This window comes from Aedes albopictus, chromosome 1 (assembly GCF_035046485.1).
Source record: "Aedes albopictus strain Foshan chromosome 1, AalbF5, whole genome shotgun sequence".
NCBI lineage: Eukaryota > Metazoa > Arthropoda > Insecta > Diptera > Culicidae > Aedes > Aedes albopictus.
In genome coordinates, this window is record NC_085136.1 from 315624041 (window position 1) to 315639540 (window position 15500).

The 15500-nt window shown below is 36.9% G+C and overlaps 1 protein-coding gene across 1 annotated transcript in view; it reads left to right on the forward strand.

Annotated features, from left to right (window-relative positions):
• The first annotated feature begins 378 nt into the window (after positions 1-378).
• LOC109400257 (uncharacterized) overlaps positions 379-15500 on the forward strand; it is a 51396-nt gene continuing 36274 nt past the window's right edge. The window contains exon 1 of the mRNA XM_019672740.3: positions 379-568. Coding sequence (XP_019528285.2) covers positions 554-568 — 15 coding nt within the window. The 5' untranslated portion in view covers positions 379-553. The remainder of the gene's footprint in view (positions 569-15500) is intronic.

Consider the following 15500-nt stretch of genomic DNA (forward strand, 5'->3'; position numbering starts at 1 on the left):
CTTTGAATTACTTTTTGCCGAGTTGAATCGTTCAATTTGCCCGCACACTTCTCCTCTCACATTCACTCCCTCCAGTCCCTCGGTCCCTTCGCCGGCTTTTTTCAATTTGGAACTTTTGATCCTGCAGGGCCCGTCAGCTTTGCTTCCTCCAACAACAGAATCCCTATGCCACACAGATGTGTGATTTTTCTATTTTTTTTTCTTGCTGACTGAACCACGCCGGCTGCAATCACTTCCACCTTTGCAGCGCCAGCAGCAATCAAACGATGCGTGATTGCAACCGACTCACCCACCCACACCGATTGACTGCCTGGCTGGGGTGGCACCATCATCACCCCCTGTCGAATGACACTTTTCAACGGGGGTAGGCTCCCTGGCCAGCAAATTAGCCGGGCCTGATATAAAAGCAAATTGGTTCACGCCAAACGACGACAGTCACCGCGGTTAGTGTACAGTGTGTGTATCAATTTGAAACCAATTTCGGGGTTTCTCTGACGCGTTTCGTGCTTGGGTGCATTTTTGTGGTTGCTGCTTTAAATTTGGCGCGATCGTCATGAAATCGTTTTTGGTGAGTTTCAGTTCAGTAGTTCAGTATCCTGATGATGATGGGGGGGGGGGTTGTGTGTTGTGTGGGAGTTCGTTAACTTTGACCTGATCCAAACGGGAATGTGGTGTACAGCAAGTGTTAAATGAGTTCAGGAGCGCTCCATTCATACCGAATTGGAAAAATAAAGTGTGGAATCGCCGTTGATTTTACCCAGATTCATTCAGTTATTCTTGCATCGGAATTGAATGGAGGAACCCCAATGATGTGTGGGTGTGTGTGTTTGCGTGTTTGATGGCATCCAGCACAGGAATTTGCGGGAAAACCCCAAACGTCAAGTGAACCGTGCAATGCTTAAAATAAATCGTGGTAAAGTTCATGAAAAAGCGAGGTACATTCAGAACAGTGCACAGTGGGATAAAAGTTATTTAGGACGGTGAACGACTCACGCTGATTATGTAAAAAAAAACACCAAAACTGCAGTTAAGATCAAGAAGAAAGAACATTTTAAAAACAGTATGATAAACATTAGAAAAGAGCAATAATTTAATAATGTTACAAATGTTCTCAAAAAAAAGCAGATAATTACTGGCACAGTTACTTCTAGTGAACAACTTTAAACAACATTGAAGAACTGGAAGTTGAAATCGTACCCAATGAGAACATAATTTTGAAAAATTGTATTTTAGTTATAATAATTTTAGTAACAAGGGTATGGATAAAGCATATACCTTCAATAGAGAAAATAACATAAAATCTCTTCAAAGATTTCATTAATATAAAAAAAAACTCACTAAAATTCTCCAAACTATAACAAAAAAGTTACGATATTTGTTTTGATTTCCACGAGTTTGTAACAAAATTTGATACGGGATGAATGACCCATAAAAGGTTAAATAGCCGGTCATAAACGAACAAACAAAATGGATGTTGCGGACCTGGTGTGATGGTTAGAACACTTGACCATCACGCCGAGGACCCGGGATCGAATCCCACTCCCGAAAAACTTGCAAAATGTGAGTTCTTCCTTCGGAAGGGAAGTAAAGTGTGGGTCCCGAGATGAACTAGCCTAGGGCTAAAAATCTCGTTAATACAGATAAAAAAAAACAAACAAACAAACAACAATATTTGACCAATAAGAAAGTGCATCGAATGCTTTTGGCCCCTAAAAGTGTATGCTTCAAAGGCCCAATTTTGTGATTGGAATTGTTTTGGATCCGAAAACTTGATTTTATGGGGATATTGTCTTCAAAAATTTTTCTTCAGAGAAAACTATTGTTTTGTCATGAATCATTTTGAAGAATATTTATAAAATTTACAAAAACATGCGAATTAACTGATTTTGAAGAGATCGTTCAATAAATCGAGTAAAAATGCATATAGAAATATTGAAGGATTTCTTGGACACTGACGCTTCCGAAGAGTAAAGACCCTATTTGAAATTAAAGTACTTCGAGTGGAATCTGTATAGGGATTTCAATTGAAAACCTTCAAAATATTATATGTTCCAGTTGTGTCCTTGAAAAATACTTATAAAAATTTAAAAAAAATAAAATCACCTCAAATTCAGACAAGACTTCTAGCGAAACTTTCTGAATGAGTTCAATTTTCAAATTTTACTGAAAATCCATGGTGATTCTCATGTTGCGCCATGGTTTTCGGTTACAAAATTTGGCAAAATCCAAGTTTTTTAATTTTTTTTCGTGAATATTTGGTGGCGATGATGAAAAAAAAATAGAATTATGAAGTAATGTAAATTTTCAATGCTTTTTATTATCGTGAATATAAACTATTTGCTAGTTCGTCACATACAATCGAAGATTTTAATTAAACTTTTTTTCACAATGTCAAGAAAAAAATGTTAAACGTAAGTATTGTTTTTTTTTCAAAAATTGTTTTAGGGTTTCACAAAAAAAAGGAAAATCAAATGTTTCAAACTGCTTCTAAGGTTCTTACCAGGATTTCTGTTTTCTTCATGATTTTATACAAATTTACACCCATAATTCTATCCTATTTTGAGAATTATTTTTCGGTTAATTTGACCAAAACTTGCTTTGGAAATATGGCACCGGAAATGTCGGTATAAATATCATCAAAACTCTTCCAAATTATGAGCCCAAAGGAAGGTTCCATACCTGGGACGAAACGTCAACTTTGTTTTGAAATGAGCAAACACAAACTACGGCTAGGACATCTTGCCGAACACCGAGGAGATTTATGGCGAAACTGGATGCATTTTCTCATATTTTGTTTTTATTTAATTATTTTTTTTACCTAACCTAAATATCACTCTTTAAAAATCATAGTTAGAGGAAGAATCAAGACTCTTTTTGATTTTTTTCCTGATGGAAACTGTTTGTCAGTTTTACGGGAACAACTTTCAAGCGAATTTTCAAAAAAAAAAAGAAAATAAAAAAATGTTTTTGGAAAACTTGTAATTTTACGCCCCTCCATGAATAATTTTTCACGTTTCGAATTAGAACGTGTACTTCTTCAAAATTTTCTTCATCACTATCTACAAGGATATCACCTGATTTTTTTGTGGAATTCTTTCAGGATTTACCAATTATTTCCATTATTTTCATAGAAAGAAATTCTTACATCGTTTTCTAGAATGATTTCATCAAAAATGGTATAAAAATTACTCCAAGTATCCATTGTGAATGCATCCCTGTCCAAGTATGTCTTTGAGATTCCTTTAAATACTTTAAGAAATTCTTCTAGCAATTACTCCTTTTTATTCAAGAATTCATCCAAAAGTGTCTTCAAGAGATGCAATTCCAAGAGTTTTTCTTAACGGAGATTGGCAGATTCTTTCATTTTTTTTTCAGATGTTCCTCTAAGGTGTCTCCTTAGAAATTCAAAATACATTCCACTTACCCTTCAAAAATTTTTGTTGGAATTTCTCTAGAGGTGATGTTTTATGTATTCTCTCAGCCATTTATTCAGAAATTCTTCTATAAAATCTCTAGTCATACTTCTCGAAGTTCTCCCGAGAGTTTCTCCAGAAGTTCGTCCGAATATTCCTCCGGGGATTTCGTAGAATATATTCAGACCTTACTTCAGGGATTCTTTCAGAATTTGATTCGGGCAATGCTTTACGAATTTCTCAAAATATTGTCTAAAAATTCTTGCAGAAACTACTCCACAATATACTTGTTGGCATATTCAAGGAATTTATCAAAATATTTCACTCTGAGTATCTGCAAAGAAATCTCCTATTGTAACAGATATTCTCTCATATTTTTTTTCAAAAATACGTTTTTTTCAAAAATTTCTTCAGTTTCTTGCTCCAGAAATCCTATTTTATTTCTGTAGAATTATCTTCAGAAATCTCTCATGTACTTCAGGAATTTTTGTGTACCGATACCTTCAGAAGTTCTTTTAAAAATTCCCCTAGAGTTATCACTAGGAGGTCCTCCAAGGGTTGTTTCAGAAAATCCTTCAAGAATTTCCCAGAAATTTAGTTAGGAATTTCTTCATGAAGTCGATCCAGGAACTGCTAAGAATACTGTCAGACTTTACTTCAGGGATTCTGCAGATTTTATTTTTGCTGACTATGCTTCAGGAATTTCTCCAGAAGTTCTCGTAGAAACTACTCTAAAATGTATTCGATGGCGTTTCAAGAAATGCTTCTGGTAATATCTGCAGAGAGTTCTCCTATTCTACTTGGTATTCCTTCAAATGCACATTTTTTTTTCAAAAATTTCTAAAGAGTTCCTCCAGGATTTTCCAGAACTATCTTCAGAATTTTTTTCAGTTCCTTTTGTATACTGATCCCTTCAGAGGTTGTACCAGAAATTTCCCGAGAATTCCTCCAGAGGTGGCTCCAGGAGGAGGTCTTCCAAGGATTCTGTCAGAAAACCTTTCGGGCATCCCTCCAATATTTGCTAAGAGATATGTTTCCACCAGAATTCCAGCAGATACTTTTCTGTTGTTTCTGCTGGGATTTTCTTAGACATTTTTGAAGAACTTCCTTCAAAAAGTTCTCTACGAATTCATCTAGGAATCCCTCCAGAAATTTAGCAAGCGTTTGTCTTGCAATTCCTCCATAGACAACGTCAGAAATTGCTTCAGGAGGTTTTGTCCGGGGATCCCATCAGAAATTAAAAAAAAAATATTTTTTGAATCTCCAAAGATAACACGAGGAGTTAATTTTAAGGAATTCCTTCAACCAATCCTTCATAGATATCCTTAAAAATTCTTTAGAGAATATTTTTAAGAACTCTTCCAGTATTTTATGTGCAATTACTGGGAAAACTTCTCAAAAAGTACCTGGAGCAACATCTGAAACGATTAGTGCAAAAATCTCTGAAGGAATTCCTTGAGATATCTCTGACGGAAACGTAAGAGCAATTTCTAAAAGGAATTCTTGTTGGAAATACTGCCGGAATCCCTGAAGGATTTTCTCCAGGAATTTTTGAAAGAACTCTGAGATATTTCTGAAACAATCTTTTGAGGATTTCAAAAACATGTTCAATTCCTGAAAATTTTCCTGAAAAATTCCATGGAAATCAGAATATTTTTCTTATCTTTTTCAGAAATTAATGTAAGAAATTCTCCAGCGGTTCCTTCATGCATTATTCCATATATTCAGAATCCCGAATCCCGATAAATCAGCCATGTATCTAGATATTCCTCTTAAAAATCTCAGATGCTTGTGGAAGCTCTTCGGAGGGTTTCTCCAGAATTTCCTCTACATATTCCTCCAAGGAATACTTAAAATACGAATAGACCTTTCTTCAGGGATTCTTTCAGAAATTTTTTGATAATGCTTCAGGGAATTCTCGAAACACTATCTTAGAAAATCTTGCAATAACATTTCCACAATCTATACATTGGCATTAACATGGAATTCTTCAAAAGATTCTACTCTGAATATCCACAGAGAGTTCTCCTATTTTACCAGATATTCTCTCACATTTTTCATCAAAAATACATTTTTTTTTCAAAAATTTCTTTTTTGATTACCTCCAGGACTTTTTTTGTTTTATCAGAACAGAAGCTCTTCTAAAAATTCCTCCAGAGGTTTCTCTAGGAGGTCTCGTAAGGATTCCATCGGCAATATTCCAGGAATACTTCAGAAATTTATGAAGGGATTTCTTCAAGAATTTCACCAATAGCTTTGTCTGTTCTTTCAGCAGGGATTTTGGCAGACAATTTAAAAAAATATTTCTCCAGAAATGTCTCGAATACTTTTCCAGGGATTTTTTTTCAGAGTATCATCAATAGCTTCTCATGATTTCTTCAAGGAATTGAAGGGATATTTTGAGACATTCTGATTACCTCCAGGACTTTTTTTGTTTTATCAGAACAGAAGCTCTTCTAAAAATTCCTCCAGAGGTTTCTCTAGGAGGTCTCGTAAGGATTCCATCGGCAATATTCCAGGAATACTTCAGAAATTTATGAAGGGATTTCTTCAAGAATTTCACCAATAGCTTTGTCTGTTCTTTCAGCAGGGATTTTGGCAGACAATTTTAAAAAATATTTCTCCAGAAATGTCTCGAATACTTTTCCAGGGATTTTTTTTCAGAGTATCATCAATAGCTTCTCATGATTTCTTCAAGGAATTGAAGGGATATTTTGAGACATTTCTACAGGCATTCATCCAAGGAATCCACCAAAGCATCAATCTCTGTCAGGGAGTCCCTCCTGGAAATTTTCAAGAATTTCTTCTAGGATTCGCCAAAGGTAACATCAGGGGATTTCCAAGAAGTTCCTAAAGAGAACCATTCCAGGGATTTTCTGCAATTTTCGGGAATGGTACAATTTCTGAGGAAACTTTTGGAAAAATACTTGGAAGAATATCTGATATGATTCCTGCATAAATCTCTGAAGGAATCCTTGGATATATGTCTGAAGGAAACGCAAGAGCAATTTCCAGAAAAAAAAATTGTTTTCTCACAGATTTTATGCCACAGAGATTTGGAAATTGTTTCTAAGATTCTCTTAAATTTCTTATAGAGCGCCTTCCTGGTATTTTTATTCAAACATTCCGGTTTTTCTCCTCTAACGTTTTCAGAAATATATGTTGGAATTCCTCGAGCAGTTCCTCCAGGTGATCTTCCAAGGACTGCTTAGAATACAATCAGACTTTTCTGCAGGGATTCTTTCAGAGATTTTCCCGGTAATGCTTAAGAAATTTCTGCTAATATTGGCTCAGGAAATCTTGCAGCAACTACACCACAATCTATTCGATAATATTCTCAATATTGTTTTTAATTCCTCTACCTACTACCTGCAGAAAGTTCTAAAAATCTACAAGATATTCCTTCCTTCAAAAGTTCTTGTTTTCCAGAAATTTCTTCGGTGATTCTCTAAAGAATTTCTCTGTTTTTTTTTGTTTCTGAAGGATTACTTTCAGAATTTTTTCCAGTACTTCAGGGATTTTTGGGTACTGCTCTCTTCAGAAGTTGTAGAAGACATTCTTCTTAAAATTTCTCCTGAGGTATCTCTAAGAGATCTTCCAAAGATTCCATCAGGAATTCTCCAGGGATCATTCAGAAATTTATTAGAAGTTTTCTTCAAGAATTTCATTCGTTCCTTTACCTGTAACTTCTGCAGATTTTTTTTTAATAAATTATTTAAGAAATTTCTCTTCGAATTTTTCAAGGAATCTCTTCAGATATTTCCCAAGCAATTTCCCCTTGGAAGAACTTCCGGAGTTCCTCCAGAAGCTTCTCATAGAAGTTTTTTTGTAGGAATTGAGGAGGAATCTTAAGGAATTTTGACGGGTATTTCACAGGAATTTATCTGAGAATTTCCGAAATTTATCAAAAATTATTGCAGAATATTAGTTTCCAAAAATGCCTTCTAGAAATCTCCAAAGTTTTTTTTAATTGCTTCAGAAAATCTTCCAGGTTTTCTCAAAATTTACTTAAACCGTTTTTTCAAGAATTCTTCCAGTACTTTTGTGCAACTTCTAAGAAAACTTCTGAAAAACACTACCTGGAAAAATAGCTGAAACGATTTCTGCAGAAATCTTTGAAAAATCCTCAAGAAATATTTTGGACGGAAACATAAGAGCAATTTCTAAAAAGATTTCTTTTAGAAATTTCTGCAAGAGTTACTGAAAGAATTTCTCAAGGAACTATTGAAAGAACCCTTGGTTCAATTTCCGATTGAATCTCCGTAGGAAGAATTTTAGAGGAGTTTTTGAAAAATTTCATGGAAGGACTTTTGGACTTTTGAAGAAATCCCTGGGAATCCCTGAGAAAATCCCAAGAAATCCGAAAAAAAAACATCAAGATCCCTGAAGAAATTTCCATTGAAATCCACGTTAAAATCTCAGAAGTATTCTTGAATTAAAGTCTTGAGGAATATCTGCAGAAATCCCAGGCCAATTCTTAAAGGAACACTGTTGAGTATCTTGGAGAAAAAATTGGAGCAACTCGTCGAGAAACCCATGGTGGAATTCTTGAAAAAAGTTTATAGAGGATTTGGAGACATCCTTTGAAATATATCTTAGAGAGGATTTTCTGAAAGTATTCCTGGAGCGCTTCATGAACATATTTCAGAAATTGCTTCAGGAATTTTATCCGGGAATCCTCCCAGAATAGGAATCTCCAATGTTAACACTAGGAGTTTTTTTTACGGAAATCCCCGAAAAATCCTTAAAGAATGCTTTCATGAATTCTACCAGTACTTTTGTGCAATTAATGAGAAAACTTCTGGAAAAATACCAGGAGGAACATCCTAAACGATTCCTACAAAAATCATAGGAATTCCTGGAGATATTTAGGAGCAATTTTTGAAGAGCTGTCATGTAGGAATTTCTACAGAAACTGCTGATGCAATTTCTCAAGGAAAAAATGGAAGAACCCTTGGAAGAATGTCCAAATGAGACTCTGTAGGATTAAAATAAAATGTTAGAAGATTTTTTGAGAATAAAAATTATGGAAGGACGTTTGGAGAAATTCCTTGTTGGAATACCTAAATTCTAAAAAAAAATAAAATTAAAATATCTGTAGAAACCGAGCAGAAATTTCTGATACCAGGATTTTATGAAGAAATTTCTAGGAAAATCCATGAAAATATCTCAGAATCATTCTTGAATGAATCTTTAGAGGAATAATTTAAGAAGTCCCAGGGAGCTCTCGAGGAAATCCCAGGATAAATGTCTAAAAATTGGGAGTAACTACTCGTGAAACCCTTGAATTTTCAGGTGAATGTCTGGAGAAATCCTTTGAAAAATATCTTGCAGAATTTTCTGAAACTATTCCTGGCGCGTTATGTGGACATTTTCCAGAAATTACTTCAGGGTTTTTATTTGCGGAAACCCTTTCAGGTTTTTTTTATAAAATTTCTTCTAGGAGTCTAAAAGTCAATGGTGAGAAATTAAAAAAAAATGTTTTAAGAAATTCCTTCAGATAATCTTCCTGTTATTCTTTAAAAAATCCATAAGGAATTTTCGAGAACTCTTCCTGTATTTTGTGTGCATTTGATTGGACAACTTCTGGAAAAAATACCTCGAAATCTGAAGAAAACGCAGGAGCAATTTCCAAAAATAATTCTTTTAGGAATTTCTCAAGAAACTACTAGAATAACCCTCGGAAGAATTTCCCAAAGACTCTCTTGTAGGATTTAAAAAAATGAAAAAAAAACCTGGAGAAATTATCTGAAACATATCTTGCAGGATTTTCTGAAAGCATGTTTTAGAAAGTATGTTGTCATATTTCAGAAATTGCTTCCGGAATTTTATCTGGGAATCCTCCCAGAAAATTTTAATAAAAATTCTTCTTGGAATCTCCAGAGGTAACACTAGGAGTTTTTTTCAAGGAATTCCTCGAAAAATCCCTAAGAAATGCTTTCAACAATTTTACCAGTATTTTTGTGCAAATAATTGGAAAACTTCTCCGATTAAATCTCGGTAGGATTAAAAAAAAGTTAGCAGAAATTTTTGATACCAGGAGTTTCTGAAGAAATTTCTTGGAAAATCCATGTAAAAATCTCAGGAGCATTTTAAATGAATCTTCAGAGGAACAACTTAAGCAGTCCAAGGGAGCTCTCGAAGAAATCCCAAGATAAATGTCAAAAAAAAATGGAGAAACTACTCGAGAAACCCTTGGTGGAATTCTTAGAAAAGTTTTTGATGAATTTTCAGGTAATTGTCTGAAGAAATCCTTTGAAAAATGTCTTGAAGAATTTTCTAAAACTATTCCTGGAGCATTAAAGAGACATTTTCCAGAAATTATGTCAAGATTTGTGTTCCGGAAACCCTCTCAGATTTTTTTTTTATAAAATTTCTTCTATGAGCCTAGATTTTTTTAAACTTTTTTTTAGAAATTCCTTCAGTCAATGATCCTGTTATTTTCTTTTAAAAAATCTGTAAGAAATGCTTTCGAGAATTCTTTCAGTATTTTTTGTGCATTTTATGGGAAAACCACTGGAAAAAATGCCTCGGAATCTTAAGAAAACGCAGGAGCAATTTCCAAAAATAATTCTTTTAGGAATTTCTCAAGAAATTATTAGATGAACCCTTGGAAGAATTTCCCAAAGAATCTCTAGTAGGATTTAAAAAAAATAGAGAAATTTCTGAGAAAAGTCATGGAGGGAGTTTTGAAGAAATTTCTTGTTAGAATTCCTGATAAAATCGCTACAATTCTGAAAAAAAAAAATCGCTGAAGATATTTTGAAGGACTGTTAGACGGAAACCAAACAGAAATTTCTTGTAAAATCTCTGCAGAAATTTTCAGCAAAACCCGTGTAAAAATCTCGGAAGCATTCTTGAACGAGTCTCTAGAGAAATAACTGAAGAAGTCTCAAAGAAATTATTGAAGAAATTCTTGGAGAAATTTCTGAAAAATATTCTGAAGAAACATTTTGAGAAACTTCTCGAGTAACCCTTGAGAAAATATTGAGGAAATATTGCGAAATTCGTGGAGAAATCTTTTGAAAAACATTTTGCCGGATTTCCTGAAGATATTCCTGGAACATATTTCTGAATTCCTAGAAACACGTCCAAATAAGCTTCTGTAAAGATCCTTAGATTAAACATGTATATTTAGAAAGGAATTTCTGTAGAAGTACGTAGTAATTTCTCACAGAATCCCAAATTCTGTAGAAATTTCCGGGGAAAGCATGGTAGGATATCTGGATATCTGGAGGAAATCCTGAAGGAATCTCTGCATGAATTTCCGCAAGAATCTCTAAATAATTTCCTATCTGAATTACTGAAAATAATAATTTAAGAATCTTTCGAAGAATTCATGCAGGATTTTCCAGACTAGATGAATTCTCGAAGGAGTCCCTGGACAAGATTTTTGGAAGAAACCACTTAATGAAGAATATTTGAAAGAATTTCTGAAGAAATCTTATCAGAACACTCTGGAGGCAGCCCTAGAGAAATTCACGAAAGATTTTGTAAACAAATCTCTCGAAGAATTTCTAAACTAATCCCTGGCGGAGTTCATGAAAATTTATTAAAAAAAGCTTAAGGCAATTTTTGGAGAATTTCTTGTGCGAATATCTGATAAAAGTCCTGGGAAAATTTCCTTAACAATCTCTGGAGAATCGATCGAGGAATTTCTGAAAAAAGAACTTGGAAAATTTCAAGACCGAATTCCTGCAGTTACTTCTGAGGGCATCTATGAAGCAATTTTGGATGGGATCCATAAAAGATTTCATCAAGGTATCCTGAGACAAATTCATGGAGAAATCTTATTAGAATTTTTGAAGGAATTTCTAAAGGAAACCATGGAAGAATCTTTGAAGTGAACTTTGGAAGAATTTTTGAAGGTTTTCTAAAGAAATCTTTGGAGAAATTTCTGCAGTTTTGATTCACTGAAGAATCGCTGAAGACATATCTGAATAAACTCATGGCTGATTTCCAGAAAGACTTCCCCTACGGATTTCTGAAATAAACTACATATGAAGGATTTTCTGAGAAAATCCATGAAAGATTTTTTAAAGGAATTCTTTTATAAATTCCTGGAGGATCCTCTGAAGAATATTCTTAAGATTTTTTTCAAGCAGTCCATGAAAGCTGTTCTATAAGAACTTCGATCAAAATGTTTCCAAGAAATTTGATTCCCAAAATTTAGCAACAGATAAACGGCTTCTGTTGCTAAATTTAGGGAATAAAATTTCAAAAAAAATTCTAAAAACTTTAACAGCTTCTCAGTAAGTTCATTCACCAATGAGCAGAGATGCTATACATACAGATTTATCTGTATTATACAGATTTACGAGCATTCTAAAAAACTGTGATCTGTATAAAATACATTTTTTTTATTTTTTGATACAGATGTTCTTAAAGAGTCGTACAGATTTTTTAAAAAATAATCTGGCATCCCTGCCTATGAGTAATTTTATATCTTTGTCGTATGGAACGAGCTCACCAATTTCATGAAAGCCGTTCGTTTTAACCAGTGTTGATCGTTTTGCATCACTTCACTCTCATTGTTGGAAAAAAAAAGAAAAAAAAAAACAGATGAAATAGATTCGCAATTCTAGAAAAAAACAAAATTGGCGGTAGCTCAGCCACCACCAACCGGCGGCGGCCATCGAGCGGCGCAAATATTAAACATGAAAACGTCAATAAATAAACTTGAAATCAATGAAAAATTCACCCCTTGCGTTGCGTTGGGAGGCCGGGTTGCTTGCTCACTCGTCGACGTCGACGTTGTTGTTGGCTTTTCGGATTCGCCAAAACCAAATCAATAAATCAGAGTGGATTGAAAACGAGCCTGCCGCTCGCCAGACCAGTAGTTTGCTCAGGCTGATTCCCGGGTAGCGCGAACCTACTACCTTCGTTGCCCGGCGAATCTGGCTGGTCAAACGAATCGTTTCCGTTTTTTTTGCGATTTGGTGAAAAAGCGGAAACATATTTGAGCAGAGAGCAGTTTTTTCTTTCAGTTGAATTGGAAAATTCTGCTCCCTGTGTGTGATTGAATATTTTGATTGAATTGAAATTGAATGGATGTGGAAGCGAGTGGTCCAGGTGGAAGCTAACTTTCAGTAAAAATATGTTTCGGTCAATTTTCCGTTCCAGGGGAGATCGGACGTTTTATTGCCATATGTGCTGAATGGTTGCGGCAGTTGATCGTGATTGAAATGGAAGCTAATGGCTTTTTGGGTTAATGTAGAAAGAGTTATTGGAGGCTACTGGTCCAGAACGAATATGAATGCATGAATTTCTGAAATTTCAGAGAGATTTCTCCCGGAAGCTCGTGGAGATTCCCCCTGGAATCTGGTGGAGATTCTCTCTGGAATATTGTGAAGATTTGCTCTGAATTCTCGTGGAGATTCCCCCTCGAACGTGGAGACTTCTCCCGGAATCTCATGGAGATTCCTCCTGGAATCTCGTGAAGATTCCTCCTGGAATCTCGTGGATATTCTTCCTGGAATCTCGTGGAGATTCATCCTGGAATCTCGTGGAGATTCCTCCTAGAGTCTCGTAGAGACTTCTCCTGGAATCTCGTGGGAATTCCTCCTGAAATCTGGTGGAGATTCTCTCTGGAATATTGTGGAGATTTTCTCTGCAATCTCGTGGACATTCCCCTGGAACGTGGAGACTTCTCCCGGAATCTCATGGAGATTCCTCCTGGAATCTCGTGAAGATTTCTTCTGAAATCTCGTAGAGATTTCTCCTAGAATCCCGTAGAGATTCCTCCTGGATCTCTTAGAGATTTCTCCCGGAATCTCGTGGGGATTCTTCCCGGAATCTCGTGGGGATTCCTCCCGGAATCTCGTGGAGATTCCTCCTGGAGTCTCGTGGAGATTCCTCCTGGAATCTCGTGAAGATTCCTCCTGGAATGTCGTGGAGATTCCTCCTGGAATGTCGTGGAGATTCCTCCTGGAATGTCGTGGAGATTCCTCCTGGAATGTCGTGGAGATTCGTCCTGGAATCTCGTGGAGATTCCTCCTGGAATCTCGTGGAGATTACTCCTGGAATCTCGTGGAGATTACGATCTCGTGGGGATTCTTCATGTAATCTCGTGGATATTCTCCATGGAATCTCGTGAAGATTCCTCCTGAAATCTCGTGGAGTTCATCCCGGAATCTCGTGGAGATTCCTCCTGGAATGTCGTGGAGATTCCTCCTGGAATGTAGTGGAGATTCCTCCTGGAATCTTGTGGAGATTCCTCCTGGAATCTTGTGGAGATTCCTCCTGGAATCTCGTGGAGATTCCTCCTGGAATCTCGTGGAGATTCCTCCTGGAATCTCGTGGAGATTCCTACTGGAATCTTGTGGAGGGTCATCCTAGAATCTCGTGGAGTTTCCTCCTCGAATCTGGTAGAGATTCCTCCTGGAATCGCGTGGAATTTCCCATGAAATCTCGTGCAGATTCCTTTTGTAATCGCTTGGTGATTCCTCCTGGAATGTCGTGGAGATTCCTCCTGGAATCTCGTGGAGATTCCTTCTGGAATCTCGTGGAGATTCCTCCTGGGTTCTCGTGGAGATTCCTCCTGGGATCTCGTGGAGATTCCTCCTGGAATCTCGTGGAGATTTCTCCTGGAATCTCGTGGAGATTCCTTCTGGAATCTCGTGAAGATTCCTCATGGAATCTCGTGGAGATTCCTCCTGGAATCTCGTGGAGATTCCTCCTGGAATCTCGTGGAGATTCCTCCTGGAATCTCGTGGAGATTCCTCCTGGAGTCTCGTGGAGATTCCTCCTGGAATCTCGTGGAGATTCCTCCTGGAATCTCGTGGAGATTCCTCCTGGAATCTCGTGGAGATTCCTTCTGGAATCTCGTTGAGATTCCTCCTGGAATCTCGTGGAGATTCCTCCTGGAATCTCGTGGAGATTCCTCCTGGAATCTCGTGGAGATTCCTCCTGGAATCTCGTGGAGATTCCTCCTGGAATCTCGTGGAGATTCCTCCTGGAATCTCGTGGAGATTCCTCCTGGAATCTCGTGGAGATTCCTCCTGGAATCTCGTGAAGATTTCTCCTGAATCTCGTGGATATTCCTTCTGGAATCTCGTGGAGATTCCTCCTGGAATCTCGTGGAGATTCCTACTGGAATCTCGTGGAGATTCCTCCTGGAATCTCGTGGAGATTCCTCCTGGAATCTCGTGGAGATTCCTCCTGGAATCTCGTGGAGATTCCTCCTGGAATCTCGTGGAGATTCCTCCTGGAATCTCGTGGAGATTCCTCCTGGAATCTCGTGGAGAATCCTCCTGAAATCTCGTGGAGATTCCTCCTGGAATCTCGTGGAGATTCCTCCTGGAATCTCGTGGAGATTCCTCCTGGAATCTCGTGGAGATTCCTCCTGGAATCTCGTGGAGATTCCTCCTGGAATCTCTGGGAGATTCCTTCTGCAATCTTGTAGAGATTCTTTTTGGAATCTCGTGGAGATTCCTCCAGGAATCTCGTGGAGATTCCTCCTGGAATCTCGTGGAAATTCCTCCTGGAATCTCGTGGAGATTCCTCCTGGAATCTCGTGGAGATTCCTTTGAAATCTCGTGGAGATTGCTCTTACAATGGAATGGAGATCACTCCTGCAATCTCGTGGAGATTCTTCCTCTTGAAATCTCGTGGAGATTCCTCCTGGAACCTCGTGGAATTTTCTTCTGGAATTTTGTGATGAATTCTCCTGAAATCTCATGAAGATTACTCCTGGAATTTCTTGCAGATTTCTTCTAAAATTTGGTGGATCTCGAGGAGATTCCAGGGGAATCTCGTGAATATTTCACCTGGAATCTTATGGAAACTTTTCCTGGAATCTCGTGAAGATTCCTCTTCTGGAATCTAGTGGAGATTCTCCATGGAAACTTGGGGAGATTTCATTTGGAACAATGTAGAGTCTTATTCTGAAATCTTGTTGACTGTGAAACTAAAAATTACGGACATCATGCAGTCTGCTGTAACAGTTGTTTCATAACATTTGCTATCCCTCTCTTTCTCTCTGTATCGAAAATGCTTTCTCTTCACATTCGATAATGAAAAGCCAGCATGCATTTTATGATGCTAGAACAAATATCTTCGATATTCTTGGCCAAAGAAGAGAGAAGG